General features: G+C 41.0%; 1 protein-coding gene across 1 annotated transcript in view; it reads right to left on the minus strand.

Moving 5' to 3' along the window:
* Positions 1–2,698: 2,698 nt before the first annotated feature.
* MYO5C (myosin VC) overlaps positions 2,699–24,768 on the minus strand; it is a 50,595-nt gene continuing 28,525 nt past the window's right edge. The window contains exons 25-41 of the mRNA XM_055002940.1: positions 24,307–24,487; positions 22,744–22,837; positions 22,100–22,163; positions 21,920–22,000; positions 20,123–20,303; positions 18,222–18,312; positions 15,608–15,671; positions 14,903–15,071; positions 13,260–13,347; positions 12,450–12,548; positions 11,433–11,587; positions 10,141–10,230; positions 7,118–7,268; positions 5,596–5,878; positions 4,698–4,872; positions 3,742–3,822; positions 2,699–3,602 (exon numbers count right to left, since the gene is read on the minus strand). Of these exons, the coding sequence (XP_054858915.1) occupies positions 3,450–3,602; positions 3,742–3,822; positions 4,698–4,872; positions 5,596–5,878; positions 7,118–7,268; positions 10,141–10,230; positions 11,433–11,587; positions 12,450–12,548; positions 13,260–13,347; positions 14,903–15,071; positions 15,608–15,671; positions 18,222–18,312; positions 20,123–20,303; positions 21,920–22,000; positions 22,100–22,163; positions 22,744–22,837; positions 24,307–24,487 (2,200 nt within the window). The 3' untranslated portion in view covers positions 2,699–3,449. The remainder of the gene's footprint in view (positions 3,603–3,741; positions 3,823–4,697; positions 4,873–5,595; positions 5,879–7,117; positions 7,269–10,140; positions 10,231–11,432; positions 11,588–12,449; positions 12,549–13,259; positions 13,348–14,902; positions 15,072–15,607; positions 15,672–18,221; positions 18,313–20,122; positions 20,304–21,919; positions 22,001–22,099; positions 22,164–22,743; positions 22,838–24,306; positions 24,488–24,768) is intronic.

Consider the following 24,768-nt stretch of genomic DNA (forward strand, 5'->3'; position numbering starts at 1 on the left):
TTTTCTGGTTTGACTTCCCCTCACCTTCGGAGAGCCTTTATGTTAGCGCACTTTAATGTTCTTCCTTCTGTGGTACTCCGTGGGAGGTTTAAGAAAATTCCTTACTTCACAAGGTATGGTGCCTGTGGCTTGAGGGATATAGAAAGTACTAAACAAGTTCTCCTGTACTGCTTATTGTATTGTGATATCCGCGCCATTTATCTAGAACCTTTGCTTCAAAATCATGAAGGTCAATCGGACGACAGTAAGTCACGCCTTTTACTATCCCACACATAACCCTGGGATCATGGAGTCTGTGGCTAAATTTCTTTGTTGTGCATTGAAGAGGAGAAGAATGGTTTAAGTGAAGGGGCAAGGGATTTTTTTTTTGTCTCCTTGCTGACTGTGCATATGCATGTCCTGTTATGCCAATAAAGGGATTTGATTTGATTTGGAAACTTAAGATAGGTAAGAATGCTGTTGCTGTACTTATATACTTTTTAAAAAGATACACAAACGGTTTTCTGAACACGCGATGTAACTCTCTGCAGTTGACAGCTTCTTTTCCCAAGACCGCCACTGGGGAAAATATTTCAATAGCTCATGTGGTTTTGTACCGTGGCCATGAAGATTAGAACAGCTGGGCAGTAAGCCCTTCTCTGCTCTTTTCCCATACTGAAAGGACTCCAGCTGACCTGCTTTTTCAGACGGACCCCCCGGGATGAGATGAGAGAAATACCCACTAAGAAAATGAACAGTACATTAAGTCACAAGAGTAGGGATTCATATCCGGCTAGAATGTGTCACTGGAAACAATCTGCAACATCTACTTGCGCAGGCTGAGCAGAAGTATGCACACGTCTTCCTGGGTGCACAGTTGTCCCCCAGCCACGTAAATGGCTATGCACAATTGAGGCCGTTGACATTAACAGGTGCAAAAGCCATCTGTTCTTCTATGAGCACAGCGCAAATAGCCTCTGTGATACAATTTCCTCCTTCCTGTCAATAAATGCTCCATTCTGTGAATCCAGCCTGGATGCTTTTCCATGTTGTACAGAGACATATGCCCTAGGCAGCACTTCTGTTCAATATCGGACTCAGCCACAACTGTACAGAGGCAGAAATAATCAGACCAAGATACACATAAGGCTTCGTCGGTTCTGGTGAAGTAAAGAACACTTGTGACGAAAAGGCAACCAGGTCAGCAGCATCCTGTTCACATTATAGGAGGAATGCGCTCTAATGTGGAAGCTGAAATGTATTTGATTCATAGAAGATTCAAAATTCTCCAACGTTATTGCATTTTCAAATATAGCAATACAACCCATGCTGTGATTATTTATACAACCATGCATGAATATCATTCATTCATTCAATTGATACCCTGTGCCATTCCAAATAGTCGGAATAACTTATATAGATATTTTGAAATTTTACACTAAAAGCAGAAGGGGGGGACACACAAAATATGGTCTTCCTTTTGCTAGTGTTCTTGTTGGGATTTTTAATGTGCGTAATAGCGGATAATCTATCTACAGCTATAATCCTTAATATACTGAAAGGCAAAGTAGACATTATAGACAAATGTGTGTCATGAAGCCTCTCTCTCTGTTGTGTGTGTGTGTTTGTTAATGAAACCAGCTTTGATGGGAGTTGCTTAATCCTTTACCTGGTTCCTGTTTTTCTGTGTTGGGAAACACGAACCTGGAATTCAGTGCGGGGGGGGGGGATGCAACTTGGAAGGGCTACTGTGAGTGGGAAAAGGGCCAGTGAAGAAAGGGTTAAGAAGTGGACAGCAGTTGTGTCCAGGGCTAGTTATCTGCATTTGTATGTTACGCGCAGTTTGCCCTGCAATTGGAATCAAGTTGCATTTAAACCAGCAGAGCTGATTTCCAACTCAAATATGCTCAGGAATCCGGCACAGCCTATCTCAACAGAGCTTCTCTCATTTTATACATACAACAACATCGTCAGCTTTAAATCATTTCACTGGTATAGTGCAAAATGCATCGTAAACATCACTAATTTATACGCTCATATTCAGGGCGAGAAAGCCAAATACTGTTAGGAGGAGTTGGGAAATGTAGATAAGAGGCAATTCAAACACGCTTAATATTGATGCAGCATTACTAAATCAAGGGCCAGGTTAAGCAGTTATTGAACTAGACTCTAATTTTAGGGCCAAATTAGATGTGATGGTCAGACCACCCCGTGTCTTTTCAAGTGCTGATATGGACTTTAAAATGGAAGTGGCGTCTCCGTCGCGGGCAGGAGGATGCCATCATATCTAATTTGGCCCTCCGAATCTGGACATCAGAGTTAGCTCAAAACTCTGACCTCCTAGAGGCTCCCAAGGCTGGTTCTGGAATGCATCAAAGTACTAAAGTGGCACAGTTGGGGGACTAAGTGAAGAGCGCAAGGTTGCGTTTGCTTCTGACTGTGCTGGCTTTTGTACCTTTGCTCAATTTCCTGCCACTTGCTGGGTTGCATCCAGCCAGCTTTTTCACCTGGCCTCTCCTAATTTTCCTCTTCACTACAGCCTCCACCCCTCATGGCTATTTTCCGCATGCTGGTCCCATGACATACAACACAGACTTCTTGGTCGTCGTAGGGGACCCTCTCCTCGCTCTTTCAGCGGTGGAAAAGCTGGCTGGATCCAACCCACCGTTTTTGCACACCACAGCAGAAGCACAGCCTGGAGCACTACATTGTACTGGTTTTACTGTTTGTTTAATGATGTACAAACACACCTTAGCGAGTATCCATTTTTATGCAAAAGGAAAACATTTGTGCGTTGGGGAGGGGAAGAGAAGGAAAAAGGCAGACATATACAGTTAAAAATTACCAGTTGTCTGAGTCTCAAACACAGCCCTATAATTTGACACAGCATATACTGGCACAGTGCGAGAGACATCTGTGGTTTTTTAATCTCTCATTATATGTACACATTAAATATCTCCAACAATTGCTTTCTTAAAACATACATATACAGGGATCTAAATTTACAAACAACATTATAAATATAAATGACAAAGGCGTGTCTTGACGAGCCCTTAGTAACTGGAAGTGTTTAGCACTAACGAGATCATGGCCCCACTGGCCAGGAGTCAACACAGACAGATTCCAGCCCTCTGCACCTATAAACTATGACAAGGACCATGCTGCCAAGGGAGTAAGGGCGAAGATGGTCAGTGCCATCGTATTCCATCTGAGACCATTTAAATCAATCCAGTTAGACTGGAGTGACTCTCGAGACCAAACTGAAGTAACTTGCTCTGCAAAACGTCTAAGTCTGGAGCAGAGATTAGATTACTTAGTCTGTTTCTTACACCTGGATTTCCAAACTGTTTTCAAAATTAACTTGTATACTATGCGGCTTACTTCACAGCGATTGGGGAAGCATATGATTGGGTTAGATGTTCGTTTGTCCTGTCCAAGCACAGGGTGAATTTTGCACCCATCCCATGTAATTATATTCTAGTAAGAAAGCCAAGTTTGAAACTGCTGGGAATCTGTATCACTTCCAGAGCGTGTGGCGAAGGGGTGAAAGGAAATGTCACTTGGAAGAGATATTTGGTATCTAGCATCAACTGAGAAGAATTCTCTCTGTTGTTCAACATCGCCTGAAATCAAGAATAAAGAGAAAGCAGATGAAAGAAGCACTAGTTCAAAATGTCAAGCTGGAAAAAAACATTCTCTTCAAAGCAACACTTGCAAAAGTCTATCAAATGGGAATGTGGAACAGTAATTGAATTAACTTACCTGCACTTTACGGACAAATGACGGAGTCACTCTTTTCTCAAAATCATCTATGGGAGTATACGAATTCAGGATTTTTACTATCTATGTAAATAATGAAGAAGAATCAATTAATTCTTGGAATTCACAATCTGAAAAAGGCGTCCAGATTAATAAATAGTATTAATATATTGTCGAAGGCTTTCATGGCTGGAGAACGATGGTTGTTGTGGATTTTCCGGGCTGTATAGCCGTGGTCTTGGCATTGTCGTTCCTCACGTTTCGCCAGCAGCTGTGACTGGCATCTTCAGAGGTGTAGCACCAAAAGATGGAGTGTCACAGTGACACTGAGAGATCTCTGTCTTTTGGTGCTACACCTCTGAAGATGCCAGTCACAGCTGCCGGTGAAACGTCAGGAACTACAATGCCAAGACCATGGCGATACAGCCCGGAAAATCCACAACAACCAAATAGTGTTAAGTTCTGCAGTATTGAGTTCTGAGGTTGCTTCCAGAAGCAACAGACGAAAGCAAAAGGTGTGTGGGTGCATGTATGCATGCGTGCGCACATGTGTGCATGCAAAAAGGAGCTGGAACCATGAAAAGAACCAAGCAAAGACGAGAAGCCTGGTTGAAATCTAAATATACGGATCACGGATGTGGCGGAGGAGGAGCAGGGCTTGAAATATGAAAGGTAAGAGGTGGCTGTTCTGTTTCTTTGTGCTCAGACAGCTCAACAAAGAGCAAAAAGCCAGATAAGTTAATGTTTAAAAAAAACTGTGGATGACTGAATGAGAGAAGGTTGTGATTCGAAAAGAGATGCCCAGATGTATCAGCACAGCCCACCAGGCTTCAGCGCGTGGTTGCCCAAGGCCTGGTGCACTTACACTATGCCTATCAGGCTCCCAAGGAACTCTTTGTACAGCCATGGAGGTTTCACAAAACAATATGATTCTAGCAAGGAATGCCCCAGGTCAGTACCTGCACAGCTGATAGGGATGTACAGCGTTCAGAGATCTCTTTGGCATCATCGTCTGTGATCTTTTTCACCTGAAGGAGCCAAGCAGCTTGGGAAAGAGGCTCCAAAGTCTCCTTGGCAGAGCAATTCTGCAGATTCTTATCCTTAAGCCATTCTTCCAGGTAGCTAATATTGCATCTGAAATGAACAAGCCCAAGAAAACAAGTGTTTTAAATCTCTTTCAGAAGCTAGCAACATGAAGAGTCATTTCATACATGATGTTTTTATTATCTAGAAAAATCTCAAATGTAAGAAAAAAGTCCCATGTAAAGCAATGTACTATGAACATACTAAAATGTCAGACACAGTTTACATAACTGAAACAAACAAAAATAAACCCAACAATTTATGTTTAATCATCCAGCTTGGCAAGTGCTATGTTATTTTTCCTGGTAATGTTCATATACTGCCAAGATGTAAGCTTGTTTTTTTAATGCAATACTGTTCTGAAGATACAATCTGTGGCAGACAATTTATTTGGCAGTATGGGCTACACTGGAAATAGATCATCAGCCAGAAAGCCACTGCTAATCTTGCATATTTTTGCTGAGTGAGAAGTAATAGAATTTGTATATTATTTGTAAGAACCTGGTGGATACCATATTACAGTCAGTTGAAATGTTACATTTGTTTTGAACCTGTGTTTCCTTTGTCCAATACTCAGGGTGCAAAAGTAATGGACTCTATTTAGACAAAAAGGTAAAACTTAAACCCAGACCTGCAAGCTAAAAACGTTCAGCAACTTTTTGTCAGTGCACCATCACGTTTGTGGGGCTTTCTATGATATATGATAACCCCCCCATTGCATTTAAAAAAATCCTCTTGATGAATTGCTTGCTGGAAACTTTACAGGGGCTTCACCTTATCTGCATTCCTTTTCGACAAGAGCACATGTCCTTGCGGAGGAAGAGGCTATTAAGAGTGACAGCTCCAATCAGGAAGAAAAGCTGCTTCACTGTTTGCTTCAGAAGCTCCGAGTCCAAGCCGTTCTGACACATTGTGGTATAAAAATAGCTAAGCTGCTGCAAGATGGAGGTCATGGTGTAGGCATCTGTGTCGTCTATGCTAGAGGAGCGCTTGCGGAATCCTGTCGGTTTTAAGCCAGAAATCCCCTGGAGGCTTTCATACTCCAACATTCCAGGCACTGGAAGAGATAACAGCAAGCAGGCAAATCTAAAAAAGGTTCCTTTTATCTCTGCCATTTGCATCTGGAAACAAGTCATGATTTTCAAAGCCGCTTAAATTGTTTATTATTACACTAATGCAAAGAGGAAAAGATATCTGGGATAACCTGCCCTTTGAGAATCCTATACAGAATGGAAGCACAGGTGATAAGGCAGGCAGCAAAAGCTCCCCTGGAAGAGAACTCGGATGTGTCTTTGCACTAAGCACAGGACTGAACCTGCGTTCTCATGAAGACTGTAATGCAATCCTTTGACCTGTGCTTTGGTTTCTAACAGCGTGATTGGGCTCCTGATCATGAACAGCAACTGCATCTTCCTGTAAAGAAATAGTGAACTAAATGTACCTTTTTTGAATGCTAGAAAGCACTGAGAGCTTTTACGGTGCAATCCTATTTCACAGCGCAACCCTAAGAAGAGTTACTCCCATCTAAGCCCACTGAAATCAGTGGGCTTAGACTGGAGTAACTCTTCTGAGGATTGCACTGCTAAATATCCTTTCCTGGGAGTGAGACTGTGGATGGAGGATCATGGGTCTGCACAGTTTTGGAATGCTCCCATATGTAAGAAAGCTACTCACAAACAGAAAGAGTAACACTGATTAGTCGCACTGCTAGTGACTGTATTGTATGATTGAAATAGGACAGTTAAACAGTATAATGATGGGAATGGGAGAAAAAAGAATTCCATGCAGTGCTGGAATCCATCACCTGCAGCCGGAAGTGGTGCCTTCCATTCTACCAATTTAATATTCTACCACCTCATTCTCTTGACAGGTATAAACTAGGCTTAAGGTTCCATTTCTCACTTGCAGAGAATGGGAAATCCCACTACCCTAGTTCAGTGGAGAGAACTGAGCAACATGGACTGCCAAAGATCCCATAACATTGACTATTTTCCTGGCAAAGATCTCCTGCACAGAATTTCCCCCTGAGAAGTTAGAATTTTTATGTATATTCCACAACCTTGTATCCGTTCTATCAATGGCTACACCACAGGCAACAGACAGTTTTTAACCTGTTATACACATACAGATAAGAATACAAATACAGATATATACAAATCTTTCACACAGACATGACGGGTGTAAAGAATAAGATTAATTCACTTTGAGGCCATATTGTATGTGATTTACCCAAATAGCAAAGAAGACGGTAGAGGGCAGGACATTTGTCTTCACTTATTATTTGCCTTCCTCTTACCTATCATTGGCTGAATGTTGTTCTCCATTACAATAATGAACTGATGATAGATACGAATGGCCAAGTCACTTAGAACCTGCCTGTATTCCGACAGGTCAAAATGCTTCAGATTGTTCTTGTTCTGTTGCGGGCTATTGTATTTCATGAATTCCTGAAAGTCAATTGTATAAATATGATGCTGTTAAGACCATAAATAAATTGCCGCTTCTAAACTATTACACATTAATTACATTACTACTACGTACACTCAGGACAACATACGACCTTTAGGAGCTGGGATCACAAGTGATACTATTAGAGTATCGGCGGGCTAACCAGCCTAACATACTTTTAATGGAAAACATCAAATTTATTTTGCAATAAGTAACTCTTAATAATCAAGATCTGAAGACTTGGATACTGCCTAGAATTTCCATAGGCACAAGACTGTGTGTAGGAGTAGGACTTTTGCCAAGCCCTTCCTCCCATGGAAACACCCTGAAATGCTGCTCCCAAGGGGATGGGGAATAGCATGGAGGGTGAAATTCGTGGTTTCTGGGAGGTAAATATCTTCCCCCTTGTCCTGCAACTGTAGAAATTCTAGGCTGGATTCAAACTGATGTGTTTTCTTCTAGATGTTCAGTGCATCTGGAATGGGTTCTCAGTAGGGATGTGCGTTTCGGCATTCAGAATGCCGAAAGAATGCCGAAACAAAAGTGTTTCGGCTTCTTTCAGGGAATGCCGAAACGTTTCGGGGAATCCCGAAACGTTTCGGGTAGCCGAAAGAAAAAAGCCGAAACGTTTCGGGATTCTTTCGTCTTTCATTCGGCTTTTCAATGGGAAAATGCCTCCGTCTTCCCGGACGTCTGGGGGAGGCATCTTCCCACCGAATAAGCCCAAAATTGGTGGGGACCTTCCTCTAACCCTTCTCTAACAACCACCCAAGTTTCAGACAGATTGGACTTTGGGGGGCCATGTTATGGCCCCCCAAAGCAGGTCCCCCCATCCTCCCATAAAGGAGCATCTTCTTCATTATTTCCTATGGGGAAAAAATGAAGAAGCAGGCTTCCTTTGCCAGGGGTGGCATTTTGCATGCAAAATGCCCCCTTACCCTCAGGGGCCCTTCTCCCACCCCTCCTCCCACCCCCCACCAAGGCTCAGCCTGCTCCCACTTGGGGGGGCCATTTCATGGCCTCCCCAAGTAGGTGCTCTAATCTCTACCACTGACAGCTGGGGGAGGCTTGTGTTGCCAGGGGTGGCATTTTGCATGCAAAATGCCCCCCAACCCTCTGGGGCCCTTCTCCCACCCCTCCTCCCACCCCCCACCAAGGCTCAGCCTGCTCCCACTTGGGGGGGCCATTTCATGGCCTCCCCAAGTAGGTCCTCTCAGCCCCTAAATTCCACCCCTTACAGCTCCACACAAACCCAATTCCCCCCAGCTGCCACACACAGACCCAAATCCCCACATTAGCCCCTCACAGACCCAAATCCACCCCCACCTGCCCCACACCCATAACCCCAGGAACAGGCTGGCAAAGGCCAGCCCTCTCCCTTTGTTCCCTATGCTGGGAACTTCTAAACTCTCTTTCCCTGGGCAATTCTGCACAGCCCAGGGGTGCCACAATGGTGGGCACACTTCTGAGTGCCAGCTGGTCCCTGTGAAAGAGCACCTGAACCACAGACACCCTCCCTCAAATTCCCCCACCACCTACAGAGATGGCTGGCCAGCCAGCCCCATTGTTCCCTATGATGGGAACCAACTGCACAACAAAGAATAAAACAAGAACAACACAAAATAAAGTTTTTTAAAAATTATTTTCTCCCTTCCAAAGTACAAGTAGGCAAAGCATTATGACACATAACACCAGCAGTCCCCCACACAGAAAAATAACACAACTCACTTAACATCAGAGAATCACAAAGCACGATTCCTGTCAAAAACACTTTATTTCTTGAACAGCTTTAGGCTACACAGCAGGGGGGGAACACCAAAGGGCATGGCAGCAGTATCTTACACAAAAATAACACAACTCACTTAACATCAGAGAATCACAAAAACACAATTCCTGGCAAAAACACTTTATTTCTTGAACAGCTTTAGGCTACACAGCAGGGGGGGAACACCAAAGGGCATGGAAGCAGTATCTTACACAAAAATAACACAACTCACTTAACATCAGAGAATCACAAAAACACAATTCCTGGCAAAAACACTTTATTTCTTGAACAGCTTTAGGTTACACAGTAGGAGGGCACAAAAGGGCATGATAGCAATGTACTACAAAAAATAATACAACCCACTTCACCGTTTTTGACAGCAATTGTGTTTGTGTGATTCTCTGATGTGAAGTGAGTTGTGTTATTTTTGTGTAGTACACTGCTTTCCTGCTCTGTGGTGCCTTCCTACTGTGTAACCTAAAGCAGTTACAGAAATAAAGTGCTTTTGACAGCAATTTTTTGGGGTGATTCTTTAATGTGAAGTGAGTTGTGTTATTTTTGTTATTTTTGTGTAAGATACTGCTGCCATGCCCTGAGGGTAAGGGGGCATTTTGCATGCAAAATGCCACCCCTGGCAAAGGAAGCCTGCTTCTTCATTTTTTCCCCATAGGAAATAATGAAGAAGATGCTCCTTTATGGGAGGATGGGGGGACCTGCTTTGGGGGGCCATAACATGGCCCCCCAAAGTCCAATCTGTCTGAAACTTGGGTGGTTGTTAGAGAAGGGTTAGAGGAAGGTCCCCACCAATTTTGGGCTTATTCGGTGGGAAAATGCCTCCTCCAGGCGTCCTGGAAGACGGAGGCATTTTCCCATAGAAAAAAGCCGAAAGAATGCCGAAATAATGCCGAAAGAATCCCGAATCCCGAATCCCGAAAGAGATTCTTGTTTCGGCTTTCAGCTTTAACGATAGAGAATTTTCTTTCGGCTTTCTACTTTCGGCTATAGCCGAAAATTTTTGGCTTGCACACCCCTAGTTCTCAGTATATACGATAGAAAAAAATTGTGCTGTTCAGTTACTTTATATAGGAATATGAAATTATTCTTACCTCTTCCCCACTGTATTGTTTCAGACAGTTAAGAAAATGGCATGTATTTGAGAGCCAGAAGGACATCATCTCAAAATCTTCAACATGTTCCTAAATAATGAGTTGGTATGTTTAAGTTATATTTTGTTTATTCGTTTAAACAGTTTAGGACACAGCTAAACATGCAATTGCAAATGAAGGTGCTGTCACGTGTTCTATTAGGGCTAATTTAACACCTGCAGCTTCCTGAGAAAAAGGAGATTTCTGGGCATCTGGGCACACTTCACTAAACATATCTTCACCTTCACTACATTAGACTAGGGTGTCTAATTCACATGCATGCAAATATGTGCACAAGGGCACTGCAACCCTAAGCAGAGGGACAATGAAATCCACAGATTCTAAGTCCATTCAACTGAGTGGGTTTAGAAGGGTGTAACTCTGTTTAGTATGGCACTGTTATGTTTTTCTCTCTGTTTAGGATGGCACTGCCATATAGAATCCCATTTCACTTGCTAATGTGGTTCATTTTCAGCTACTTACAGCAGTTCATAGGATTGTTTTTCGCTTCTAACATATCTTTAATAAATAATCTCTTGGCTTTAAATAGTGTAGGTCAGTAGTTCCCAATCAATGGCAGGATGCAGAAGTCGGTCTAAATGGGAAGCAGGGTTTTCATAACAATTATGAATTCGTTGTACCTCGGTGCCCATGTCCAACTGCAAGTGTGACATGCTGTTTCCTTCCAACCCCACCTGCCACGGATTAGACTAGGATCAGACTAGGATCTGGGAGGCCCAGCTTTAAATCCCCCACTCTGCCATGGGAGCTTGCTGAGTGACCTTGGGCCAATCACGCACTCTCAGGCTGACCTACCTTACAAGGATGTTGTGAGAATAAAAGACGGGAGAATGTTATAAACCACTTTGTATCTCCATTGTGGAGGAAAGGGAGGGGTATCAATGCTGTAAATAACAGCATGAATTATAAAACAACAGAATGCCTGTAATATAAATATCCTTCTTGTCAAAGAAGTGGGCTTTTTCTTTCTCCCATGGTGGGACCCAGGTTCTTTGACAGAGTGATTGATGGGAAGTAAGATATGAAAAGTTGAAAACCATTGGCATAGATGGGCTGAAGAGTACAGAAGGTGGATGAAGAATCTTCAATAATTTGGAATGATGGGGTGGGGGCATAATTGTGGCTCAGGATGTAATTCTCGGCATCGAGCACTGACAATTTTGTAAGCATTGTCCCTGTATTCAGCAGTGAAATGTACAAAAGAAAGCTCAATATCAATGAAGTATTCCTACCTTAATTACTTGTTTGATACCGTTGATTGCCATATTCATGAAGGATTTGAGCATGCCATCATCGTTCAGATAATCTGCGTACCTCACACACATGAAAAGGATATGAGCTGGGAGCCCTGGTATCATATTGACTACCACTCCACGGGGCTTCAGTTCTGTGTGAATCCAAGAATCAGAGAGTATTTATTATTTATTGAATACAAAAGTAATCTCGACGCCTAGTGATCTTGTAAGGATTGTTTAATCTGGCAAAAAAATCTTATTCTAATTCATTTCAGCTAACTAAAATTTTAAAAAATTATACAAAAGAATCAGGAATAAGCTCCTTGCTTCTCTGAAACACCAATTCAATCTTAACCAATTCTGAAATGTTTTTTTTTGATAAACACAAATGAGTGTGTGCCCACGGATTGGTTTGGAAGCTAAGCAGCACAAAAAGAGTCATGCTAGAGGAAGACAACTTCCTTGCCTCTCCCTCTTTTGTACCCCTTGCAATTGGGCTCCTACAGCGGTATGGGAGGATAGAATTGGTGAGAATCCCCCATCCTCTGGAAATGTAAATAGAGGTGGTTTGGGATGCCTCTTCCAAGAATGAAACACTGTAAATGTAATGAGGAGAAAAGATTTTAACAGAAGGGCATCAGGTTAGATTGGCCTAACTTCTAGCAAATCTTCAGAAATAGTAGATTGCAGAGTCTGGAGGTCTGAGAAGAAAAAGCAAATTCAGGACAGTGAAGTATTCCAATATTTTAGCTTCAGCAGTGAAGAGCTTACGGAAATCATGGAAACTGCAAGAAAGTAAGTCAGAGACATGAGATGTATTTTCATTGCTATTCTGAAGCAATTAGTTTTAAAAAAAAGATACGCTATTCCTTTTAAGAACAAAGCTGTAGATGACTGACAGGAGGTAGGTATGGGGGGAACTGATAATACTGAGCACAACCAAGCAACTTCCAGGAATTATTTGGTCTTGCTTATGATTATACTTAGCTGAAATGCAAAGTGTTACTGAAGTACCAAGGATCAGATTCTGAACGATTTTTGCTTCATCTTCCTTTCGGTACTGCAGCATTCCAATGTATTCCTTCGGCATGGCTGAGATGGGCACTTCATTGGCTGTTAAACATCAATAAACACTTGTTGCAAGAAACAAAATACTGCAGGAACATTTGAAAAAAAATCTCAAAGTTACAAATTGCAGTGTGGCAACTTGTTTCAACTTCTGTGCCAAGTGCCACAACCATTGTCTTCTACGTTTTGGAACAAAAGCAAATATACTAGCACAGTCGTGGAACGCTGAACCCTATGTTTCCAGTATTTGGTAGTTCTCTTTGTTTTAATCTGGCAAAGTGAACTTTGACTCTTGAAAACTTATACCCTGAAAATCTTGTTGGTCTTTAAAGTGCTACTAGACTCAAATCTTATTCATCTAATGCTGACCAACACAGCTATTCATTTGAAACGTAGGTCAAACTGAAGTCCAACAGACAGACAGCCTAGCAGGGTGAACCTGCCTCCAAGAATCCATGTAATTATGTCCATATTGGAGCCAAGCTACAAGTGATGAATTACACTTGCCTGGCAAGTGAACAGACTGACGTGTATTCCTCCCTGTTCACTTGCCATTCACTTGCGCTCCACTTGATCGAGTGGAGCACAAGTGAAAGGCAAGTGAACAGGGAGGAATACACATCAGTCTGTTCACTTGCCAGGCAAGGGTAATTTGTCACTTGTAGCTTGGCTCTTGGTTTCACTTTCCACATGATTTCCAATGTATTCCACACCAAACAGTTTTAAAGCAAGCTGTGTATCTAAAAATGCTCTCACCTTTTTCTATAGACTTCCTAAGGGTCTTGATCTGATCTTGAAGTTTCTTTATTATTCTGTCCTTCTTATCCAGCTCTTCCTCTAAATCCTGCAATGTAAAGAGTTAACAAAGAGGGATATGCATTGAAAATGCCTTGCATGAGTTATAGGACTTTGACCTTCCTCTATGATGTCACCTAAGTATATTCCTACATGAAGAGTAAAATTTTTGGTTTATTACTGGCCAATAATAGATACATCAGGGAAATGACTTCATTACTCAGACTGGAGACAGAGAAATTGAGGTTTGGAGCCACAGTGAAACTGATAACTTCTTGGCAGACGCTGCGAGGAGGCACAGAGTGAGTTCTCTGTGGTTTTAACTTACTGTGTAGTGTATTTTGCTCTAACTCCTTGCCCTTCACAATTCTATTAATAAACTAGTTTGGATAGGTAAAGGCAGTCCCCTGTGCAAGCACGGAGTCATTACTGACCCATAGGGGGACGTCGCATCACGACGTTTTCTTGGCAGACTTCTGTTATAGGGTGGTTTGCCATTGCCTTCCCCAGTCATCTATACTTTACCCCAAGAAACTGGGTACTCATTTTACCGACCTCGGAAGGATGGAAGGCTGAGTCAACCTTGAGCCGGCTACCTGAACCCAGCTTCTCCTGGGATTGAACTCAGGTCATGAGCAGAGCTTGGACTGCAGTACTGCAGCTTACCACTCTGCACCACAGGGCTCTTGGATAGATTCCCTGAAATATATGCCTGATTTGAGCACTGCAGTCACAATACTATAAAATCACAATCTGGGAAAAATAGGGTTCACCCTTCCTCTTCCGCTCCCGAATCGCTGTTTGCTCCGCAAAGGAAAATACATGGATATCTGAATCCATATCCCTGAATCCTGATATCTACAGGGCTGTTCCTCTAACTGAGCCACTTGAGAGACTGCTGGGGGCAGCACAATTAAGGTGCAGATGGAGGCGCTTCAGGGCACTCAGCTTGCTCCCAGAGATCCCTGTTGTGGGAGATGACAGGCTCCGCCTCTCGAACCTGTATCACTGCTTGACAGGTCTAAGCTGAGTCCCTGCGGCGAGAACCAGTTTGGTGCAGTGGTTAGAGTTCAGGCTAGGATCTGGGACACCCAGGTTCGAATCTAAACTCTGCCATAAAAGCTCACTGGGTGGCCTTGAGCCTACCTCACTGGATTGTTATGAAGACAAAATGGAGGAGAGGAGAACAATGTAAGCTGCTTTGGATCCCCACTGAGGAAAAATGCAAGATATAAAAGAAGAACATAAATAAACAAACATCACAGGAGCTCAGCTTAGGCCTGGGCAGCAGTAAGCAGAAAGAGGTAATTGGTGTACCTTGCTTGGGGTGACAAATTACTTTGAACCACCTCTGTTCATATTTTAGCTGCTGTGTTCTTTTGCAGAGGAAGTAGTAGACAGTGGAGCGGGGGATGATGTGAGAGGAAAAAATTACATTCTTTCTTCCTTAATACCAGTATGGCATCGATCCAAATCCACTCCACCCCATAGCTGCTGTTAGGTATAGTATGATGTATGTTTATTTAGGTACAGCATGATCTATGTTTATTTAGTTTTTAGCAATATTTAAATAAATGATTACCAAGCATGTTGCCCCTCCTCACCGTGTTTTCCATGATAAGATAGGCTTCATCCTGACACATTTTGTTCTTAGTTTCATTCTCTTTCTCGTGTTGCTTCTCCCCATATTCATCTGTCACTTGAAAATCTTCATCTGCGAATATCAGCTTTTCTTTTTCCTTGGTGTATATTTCATTTTGCACTTGTAATACTCTTTTAAAAAAGCATGAATTTTTATTATTCAACTACTGCTATAAAGCTTTCACAGTATCTTTCTGTTCATCCAAAGCACATTAGCTAATTTTAATTAATTTAATTTATTATATTTATATTCCGCCCTCCCTGCTTTCGCAGGCTCAGGGCGGATAACAAATACAAACATGTTTAAAAACATTTAAAAACATTAAATAATACATTTAAAAACATTTAAAAACATTAAATATACCCACAGGACAATGAGCCAAGCTACAAGTGATGAATTACACTTGCCTGGCAAGTGAACAGACTCACGTGTATTCCTCCCTGATCAAGTAGAGAGCAAGTGAATGGCAAGTGAACAGGGAGGAATACACATGAGTCTGTTCACTTGCCAAGCAAGTGTCATTCACTTGCCAAGCAAGTGTCATTCGTCACTTGCAGCTTGGCTCAATGTCTTATCAAACTGGCAACATCCATTCATTCCAGACCTCTGCTCCCCTTTGGGTGAAAAAGTGTAGAGAACATTTTTTAGAAATAGATAACCTGCTTACTTCCTCCATATTCCTTCCTCATCCATGTTGTGATGTAACCGACCAGCCATGTCTTCCATTTTATCTTGAATAATAAGAGAATAGTTTTACTAAACTGACATACACTGGGATTCAGCGCCTACAAGACATTAACAGTATCCATATTCCCATCATAACAAAGTTGATTTATAATATACACAAGTCACCTAAAAGTTCGCCTTCATGAGAATGAATTGGCTCCATTATACAGGCAGAGAGTGTGCGTCTTCAACAGTACCATTAGTACACACAAAAATAAACAGATGCAGCAATTTTATAATCAAATGCTTTACGTCTGAATATAAGAATGTGTCGTATACTGTCCCAGGCCCACTGGTCTGTCTAACTCTGTATTCTCCGTTCTGACTGGCTCTCCAGGGTCTCAGGTAGAGAAGGGTATTGCACCACTGCAACTTTAGATCTTTTAATTGGAGATGCCGAGGACTGAAATCATCTGCAGGCAAAGCAGGCTGTCTGCCACTGAGCCACGCACCTTTCACATTTACTTTAGTTGTAGGCCACAGGAATTTCCACCATGTATTGAACATATAAAAATATATATATGATACAGTACAGGAAAGAGCGCAATAATAATTTTTAAAAAATGTGTACCTTACAATATCTTAACACCTTTCGTTATAAAGTTTTATTTCTTCCTTTGCCCATGTCGTTTTATTCCAAAAGCAGCCAACACAGGCCTAGCCGTTCACTTTAAGGATCCCAGAATCTTTGTTGTCTCTCTCGAAAGATAACCTCTAAAAGCATCATCTGCCTTTCCAAACGGCAACGAGCCAGGATGCAATTCTAGTATAATCTATGTACTTAATCAATTCCTTTTATAGATAAGTCAATACTGTGTGCTGTACCATTTCCCCAAGGCAGAACCTTTTGTTCCTTCCTTTATCTAACAGGAAAGGAATCCACTCCATTCCTCTGCTTACAGTTGCCAGGTGTCCAGTACCCTGACCCTGGTATTCACAACTAGATTGGGAACTCCCTTGGGTCTTCCTTGCCTTGCTTTAATAACTGCCCACCTCTTCTACCGTAAAACCAAAGTTAATTGTAGAATAACACAATTTGCTTAAAAGCCCTTCTGTGTGGTGTATCATGGTTGCGTCCCTGCAACTCGATGCAGGGCAAAGCGGTCATCTGTTGATTTTTCATTTCAGGCAGCTGTTAAAGGGCCACAGTCTCTGTCTATAAATCCAGGTGGGCAGTGGAAAAAACAGGGCAAGGTTAGCTTTGTGTATCTGAGCATCACTTTGGGAGTGATTTAATGGATGGGTTTTTCTTTAGGCTCAGAAGTTAACTAGCTGGTGTCAGGAAGAAACGTTTTCTCTCAGCAGATTGGCAAGGGAACCCTGGGCTTTGCTTGCCTGTGTAGAGATTTGCCGTCTTTATGTGATGTATCTGACTGTCCTTCTCCTTTAATTGTAGTCTAGATTATAAACATGTTCCATTAACTGGTCCCCACCTTCTATATTATCTCTTGTAGATGTTCAAACACATATTTTCAGCAACTGTTTCAAATACAAACACATAGTATAGCTATATGTTGAAGAAGGGGCAAAGGGTAATATATACAATTCACACATTACTCTTTAGGTATGAGTAATATTTAGCAATCCATTCCATGTTTTATATTAGTTCCAGGGCATTAGAATCTGGAGTAGTTCCAGTCCATGTTTTATTGATGTCTCTGGGTAAACTGGATACAGCCGGGATCTCCAGCATGGTGCCCATAGGCACAACTGTGGCCACTAACACTTCCTGGTGCCTGCCAAGTGTTTTTAGAAAGTGAGTGGGGCCAGGTGGGGCTTTTGCAAAGCATGGCTTCTGATTTGCTATTGGCGTATTGTTGGCTGTGCAAATTTTTAAAAACATTCCTTTGGCAGAAGCTGCTTCCAAGCACAACCATGTTCACTGTGTGACCAAAAATAAGCTGTCGCTGCCATTTTGTGGCTGGCTCCGTCTCCTGCAGCAGCCATTTTGTTGCTGTGCCTACCATGCTGCATCAGAATTTCAAATGCACCCACAGGCTCAAAAAGTTGGGGATCCCCGGGCTAGAGAAACTGCTATGAAGGACTCTGTTAGGTGTTACGTTCCTTTATTTATTTCTCCTAAAGTTACTCAAATATAGAGTAAAAAAGACCCTCAGCATCTTTCTGGATGATTGTAGCATCTTATATTATGCATAAATATTGAGCACGTGTTATTAAACAGAGGAAGGGCTTTATGAGTTGGACTTTTGGTACATCTAAGGTGCGGTCTTAAGCAGATCCACTCAAAAGTAATTTTCATTTTATTCAATGGGGTTTACTCGTAGGACAGAGTTCTTATGATCGCAGTCCTAGTCTAATCACAACTACTCTGGCAACAGCTTTCCAAAATCTCAGGCAACCTCTTTCAAGTTTTTCTGCTTTATATGCTTTTGGTATAAGGAGTTAAGGGCTGAACATGATTATAAACAAAGCATGTATTCTATCGCTGAGCTGCAGTAACTCCTTTTCAAAATGCACAAATAAAAATTTATCATTGAAGGATTTATTCTTGAGAGTTGTTGCTTGGAGAACCAGACTCCTATTTTTCAGATTACCTTTATTCTTTGCAACTTCTTGAAGATGGTTTTCAAGATCTATCTTGTGCTTTTGAAGCTCAGAAATCCGCTGCTTAAGATCTGGGATCATCTTAACAGGAAGGGCAGAAATAGTCAAACAACGTCATTTTGGAATTTATGACAGAAATGTAAATAACCAGAATTGAAGGAAATTGCAACTGACTATCTTAGGCCTTAGTAAGAAAAGTGAGGTTTAAAAAAATTCAAATAATTGAAATAAATTAAATTTGGTGTGATAATTAAGGGTTTTTGATACACATGACACAAACTCAAGATTATACTTATGCTATTTTAAACATAAAACCTGGAAAAGGTTTTACATTTTTTAAATGAACTAGAACTATGACGTGCTGCAATAAAATATAACAGTGAATGGATTTTGTTCTTGGGAGCACCTTACGTTTCACACCAATTCTGTATGTCAGGAACTGAAGGATTCTACAACCAGTAGAAGTGATTATCTTCCCCATTTTGCCCAAATCTTATCTGGTTGAACAGGAAAGGTGTAGCTCCTGGTCAACGGGCACCTCTTTATGCCCCTGCCCTAACTGGCTGCCTGCAATCTTCCCCAGAAATTCAAGAAATAGAAATATATGTTGGGTCACCTGGCAGTTTTCCTGAATGACCAACAAAATTCCTTTGCTACTGCTGTTTATACTTGAGCCTGGAGTGAATATAGTTCTCTCCTGAATTTAAAGGCTTGCTGTGTTCTAATTTCTCCCAAGCCTTTTCCTTCCCTTTCCCTCTTAACTCCTCCTTGTTTTGGTTCAAGACAATGCCTTGGGCTGTGTATATGCTTAGAGCTTCTTTTTGTCTTCCTTCTATTTCCTTGATTGCTGTCCTCTCACAAAATACATCATATATGGAATTGTATCTTGAAGAACGTGTGTGTATACCCTGCCTGTTCAACTGACCAACCAGATTCTGAGCCACAGCTTTGGATTAATGGCTGTTCCCTGTGTTCAGACACCCCCTGATGGACAAATGGAATATCCGAATTGCTTGGAAGGAGAATAAACTTCAATACAAGCAGACATTAAAGATGGAATTTCCTCTAGCTTAAATGGTATAGGACGATTCTTCTAATCTGTGGCCCCATTTGCTCCTTTTAGAATCTTTTGTGTACACTTATCAGCTGTCACTGCTGAATAGCACATAGCAGATGAATTCCTTAGAAAATGCCTATGCCCTGGCTTTACTTGTGACCTTTTGATATATATCTGTTTCAACATTGTTAAAATTCTGCAGTTTTCTTCTACAGTTTCATTCTGATTGCTTTTTAATTTTTTTCTAGAAAGGAATTATTTATATGGGTCAGTGATGCGCGCGCACACACACAGAGAGGCGTTCAGCAATACACTTACTGAGATATCAGCCTTCTGACACTACACCCTTGGCCAGGAAGCATCTTTTAAAAAGATGTCTTGTTTTGTTGTGTTTTGTGCTGTCCTGGCTGTCTGTTAAACCTGTGTAATGCAGCCTAATGGAAGAGATCACAGTATGGGGCTACTTCAGCATAGGGGCTCAGGCTGAATCCATGTAAGGAGTTACAAGGAAATAAGACACGCTGAACTCAATTAGATCCTTTTCGGGTTCAAATTTAGCCTCTGCCATGAACTTGATTCAAAACATAACTTAGTTTTAAGCTAAAAACTTTAAATATTCAAAATACAAAACTTATAATCAATAATAAAAAAGTAAGGCACCATGAGGAACTCTGTATAGTTACAAGAAGTAACTTCTCTTCAGTGCCTTCAGGATTTTTTTCTTTAAGTCCTCTGCCAGGAAGCAGGGTACGAACAAATTAAGCTTCCAGATCCCTGCAGGCACAACATATCGATCCAAAAGATCTCAGTTCTGTAATATTATTTGGTCCTCACCATGTTTTCTGAGGTCAATCTGGCAACCTGAAGTCGTATGCTGTCGTTTATATCATTCTCCTCCCTAAAAAGCTTCTGCAGGTGGTTTATTTCTTGACTGAGGTGCTCTACTTTAGAGTTGAGACCATCTATTTCCCTCTCATAGTTCTCCTTCTGAGACTGGAAGTGGCTTTCCAATACTCTGTTAAAAGAACAGGAATACAAGGAAGCAAAAAAAGAAGTATAGAACTGTTGCAATGGGAACCCCTTTTAAAGCTAATGTAAAACCAAAGCACTTCAAATGTAATTCATTACACCTTTCCCCCCCACCCATGCAAACGTATTCGTTTTAATAAAAATCTTATACAAATGAAGGATTATGGAGGGTTTCTTCCTTCGTTAACACTGGGAACAGGAACAGCAATAATGCGCAAATATAAGGGAGCTAATGACTTAGAATTCCTTAGAATTCCTAAATTGAAACTTGTGTCCTCAGTAGCTGAACTGGACATCATCTGTGTGGTTTCCCATAAAGATTCTTAATCCCCATTCATAGACCCTTTTTCTCTGCTTTACTTTGTGTATGAGTCAGCAGATCAAGGAAGGTTTAACATCATTACACATCAAATCCTTCATGTTTACAGGCCGAATACACAGCATTAAAAACAAAAGAAGGAAGATAACACAGCAGTCTTGAACTACTCAGATGAAAACTGCTGAAATGAAAACTTTCAGATTAAGTCCATGCGGCAATAAACAAAAGCCACTTTCAAACATTTCCCACCCAATAGGACCAACATAAAAAACCAGTTTTGTTTTTGTTAACCATCAGGCTAGTATTATATTTGCTTATCAAAACATGAGAGCATCTGAACAACATGCGAGATTGTTTCTATTGGGTCTGACCATTGGCCCATCTAGTCCAGAACTGTCTACTCTGAGCAGCAGTAATCTCAAGCGAAGGAGACTTTCCAAGGCTTAGTTTTATGAGACCAGTTATAAAATTAACAAAAGCTGATTCCCAGAGTTCTGCTAAACAGGCACAGTATAGTTCTCGGTCACACAACCTGAAACTCATCTTCCAGAAAATGGAAGAAAGATGCAAAGCACTGTTTCCTGTTGGCTGTCCTAGATTTAAAGGGTCCAAAGTCAATCTGTGGGAGATTGCTGGCATAGAGTTGGAGAGGAGGAGGAACGACAAACTTAGATGAGTGGAGTAAGGAATGGCCAGCCACCACTGAAGTATTATTTCTGATTTGTATTTATTTTAAAATTAGTAAACCGCTAAATATGCCTCTAGTTGGGCCCCGTGGCGCAGAGTGGTAAGCAGCAGTACTGCAGCCCAAGCTCTGCTCGCGACCTGAGTTCGATCCTGGTGGAAGCTGGGTTCAGGTAGCCGGCTCAAGGTTGACTCAGCCTTCCATCCTTTCGAGGTCAGTAAAATGAGAACCCAGTTTCCTGGGGGTAAAGTGTAGATGACTGGGGAAGGCAATGGGAAACCACCCCATAAAAAGTCTGCCAAGAAAACATCATGATGTGACGTCCCCCCATGGGTCAGTAATGACTAGGTGCTTGCACAGGGGACTACCTTTACCTACCCTAAATATGCCTCTGTGGAGCCTCAGGATAGGTAATAGTTTGCAAATTTACTTACTCAAAGTATGTTAGCATTTCACTATTCCATAACTGTTTTTTGCTACAGAACAATAATTAATATTATATAATTACATATTTATTTGCTATATCTGACAGGTTTTATTATTACCATGGTAGATCTCAAACCAAAACTGTAAGGAAATAATGGCTAATAAAGCTAACCTTGTGGCTTTTTTAAGGCCTTCATAAGCAAACCAAAGTTCTCCATCTTCGTTTAAATGTTCCAGATCTTCAGTAGACAATCTATTGCAAAGCAAAAAGGGAAAAGACTATGGAAGAAAAATCTTAAATAATGTGCAATTTATAAGAAAAAATCAACAATTTTACAGTATATATTTGTACCTGCTCCTCACATCTGCAAAGTCATAGCTATCAAGAATTTGCCTTGTTACATCTGACATCTTTTCTGCAAATTAAAAAATAAATAAAAATTAGCCCTAAATTTTCACTTTGGCAGCACTGTCTTACAGACTGCATTTTTATGCTTCGCTGCAAATTCTCATTTCGGATCACAAATAAAGTTCAATTTGATGCCTGTATCAGACGATTCTAGCATGCTTGTTGGGCAAACAAGCCATCCTAGCTACACTATGAGAAATGGCCATCAAAAAGACTAGAGGTCCACAAGACACCCAGTGGCCCACTTCCCTTTCCAATCCATAAGGAAGCAAGGCTTTATAGGAAAATGTGAACTTGTAAGAAAGCTAAATAGTGTGTATTACTGTTTACTGATCAATAATACACACACTATTTAGCTTTCTTACAAGTTGCTAACATGTTTTAGTGTACTTTTATGTCTTTTTAACATTATAGTTTTATCATTTATTGTTCATGTTTTAGTTATGTGCTGTATTTGCTTAACCGTGATGGTTTCTGTCTGCATGCAATAAACAGGATTCTGATTCTGACTAGTAAACATGGTAATTTGAACAAGTGGAAGGCTGTATCAAATAAGGCTTGCCCTACATACCTTTATCAACATTTACCTCTCATTTGACGCTTCTGGGACTGTAGCTGCTTCTCCACATCCATTTTCTGAGTCTGAATAAGTTCAATTTCTTTTTGCAATTCAGGTATTGTCTGAAGTAGTCGAACGGGTTGAATGAAACATAATTCAATGGAATAAAGTGAACGACAAAAATGAAGAAGATTGCAATCTAAAGCATGTTTCCATGGAAGCAAGTCACTCTGAAGTCAGTATTATTTACTCATCAAGCTACTTAGAATTAGGGTGAGAGACAGTATATTCAGGTCATGTTGCGATGCCTGCAAATGGACAATTTTGGGAGGTTCGGCTACACTAATTTAGTTCATCACAGAGCCACACAGGCTCTGTACCAATTCCCACATCATTGACTATATTAATATAAAAATTAGACCAGGAGATCTGTAGGATTTACCATCTGAATACAACTAATCTGCTTATGGATGTTTTCCCATTTGAGAATAAATGCATGAAGAATTTTCTATGTTACAGGTTGATTAGCGAAGCAAACAAGAATACATTACTCTGCCTTTGGCAACATTTTAAAACTGTTTGTACTTCTCCAGGGATTACCAACTGGCATCTCAAGACCTGGATTTGGTTTTATAGATGTTGTATCTGGACCTCAGCGGATCCATCAGATTTTAATCTATCAAGACCATAATTTAATGTTACATCATTTTTTCAGTCTTATATGTAGTACCTCATCGACAGCCACTCAGAGACTTTTATTACGAAGTCTGACTAACAGTGGAATTCTGAGCAGAGTTACTCCAGTCTAAATTCATTGAACTCAGTGGGCTTAGATTGAAGTAACTCTGCTAAGGATTGCGCTATAATTATGTCATGGTTGGATTCTGTGCCAAAATACACATAACCTCTCTGCTCAGAAGAAATTAGTATCCCCTGAGAATTGCTCTGATCCTTAAAACTCGGGCCCTAATCTGAGAGAGGTCTCTCTCCTTCCAGTTTTCATCATAGTCTCAATCAACAGTGCTCTCTCTCTTTCTTCTTAACCCATAGTTGCTGAACAAGCCACAATTTGTTTGTGACATGACAAGAACAGCTTGTTGGATTTGTGTGTTCCCTCTTTCCTCCACTCATGTGCACAGCCAAGACTGCTGGTTTAGGAAGTCTTTAATCTAGTCATAATGTATTGTGATGTTTGAAGTGTTTTAGCAGACCAAGGTTTTTTTTCTTGCTCACAATAACTGCAGTTTGTTTCTTGCTCCTTTTAAAAAACAGTTATATCCTTGGCACAGGGGTAGGATAAAAATCGTACCAAATAATCGACACAATTTACTGATAAATCCTCTTGAACAAATCCTGCTAAAATAAAGGGGAATTGCATAAGAGGCTGCATGTCAAATCCCTTGCATAGGAGAACTTCCCACTGGATTGTATTCAAGAGAAGTAAGCTACATGGCTGAAAAGATGCAAATATAATATACAGTGTATACTGGGATTTTCTATTTATACTACTTAGCAAACAAAATGTTACAGAAACCTGAGTGTTGCTTAGTATTTTTCATTGGATGTATCTGCTTAAATTATTACCCCCTACCTTTGCCCGGTTTGTAAGTTCTACTACTTCCATTTTTAAACCGGTATTCATTTGAAGTTCTTCTTGAACTTGATTTTGAAGCTGCTCATTTTCTTCTTTGAGAGTCTTTATTTCTGCCTTTAGGGACTCAATCTTTATTTCAGAGTCTTGCTTCTGGTTCTGAAAGTTTTTCTCAAGAGTTCTACAGAGATTCAGAAAGAAATTGAAATATATTCCGTATCTCTGCCCTGAGTGCAAATAATACCATTAGCCATAAGGGGCAAGACTAGAGGTGGTGGGGCTACACATTTCGAAGCAACTTGTCTACTCCGTCAGGCCTCACCAACTGAGAGTAATCAATTAAACTAAGACATAACATCCCACAACATCTTCGAATGAACCAGTCCGACTGTGGTTTCTAAATTTTATCTGCAAAATGCACTGCAAAGGAATCACAGTGGAACTGTACTTGCTTCAAGCATA

This window comes from Eublepharis macularius, chromosome 18 (assembly GCF_028583425.1).
Source record: "Eublepharis macularius isolate TG4126 chromosome 18, MPM_Emac_v1.0, whole genome shotgun sequence".
Lineage (NCBI taxonomy): Eukaryota > Metazoa > Chordata > Lepidosauria > Squamata > Eublepharidae > Eublepharis > Eublepharis macularius.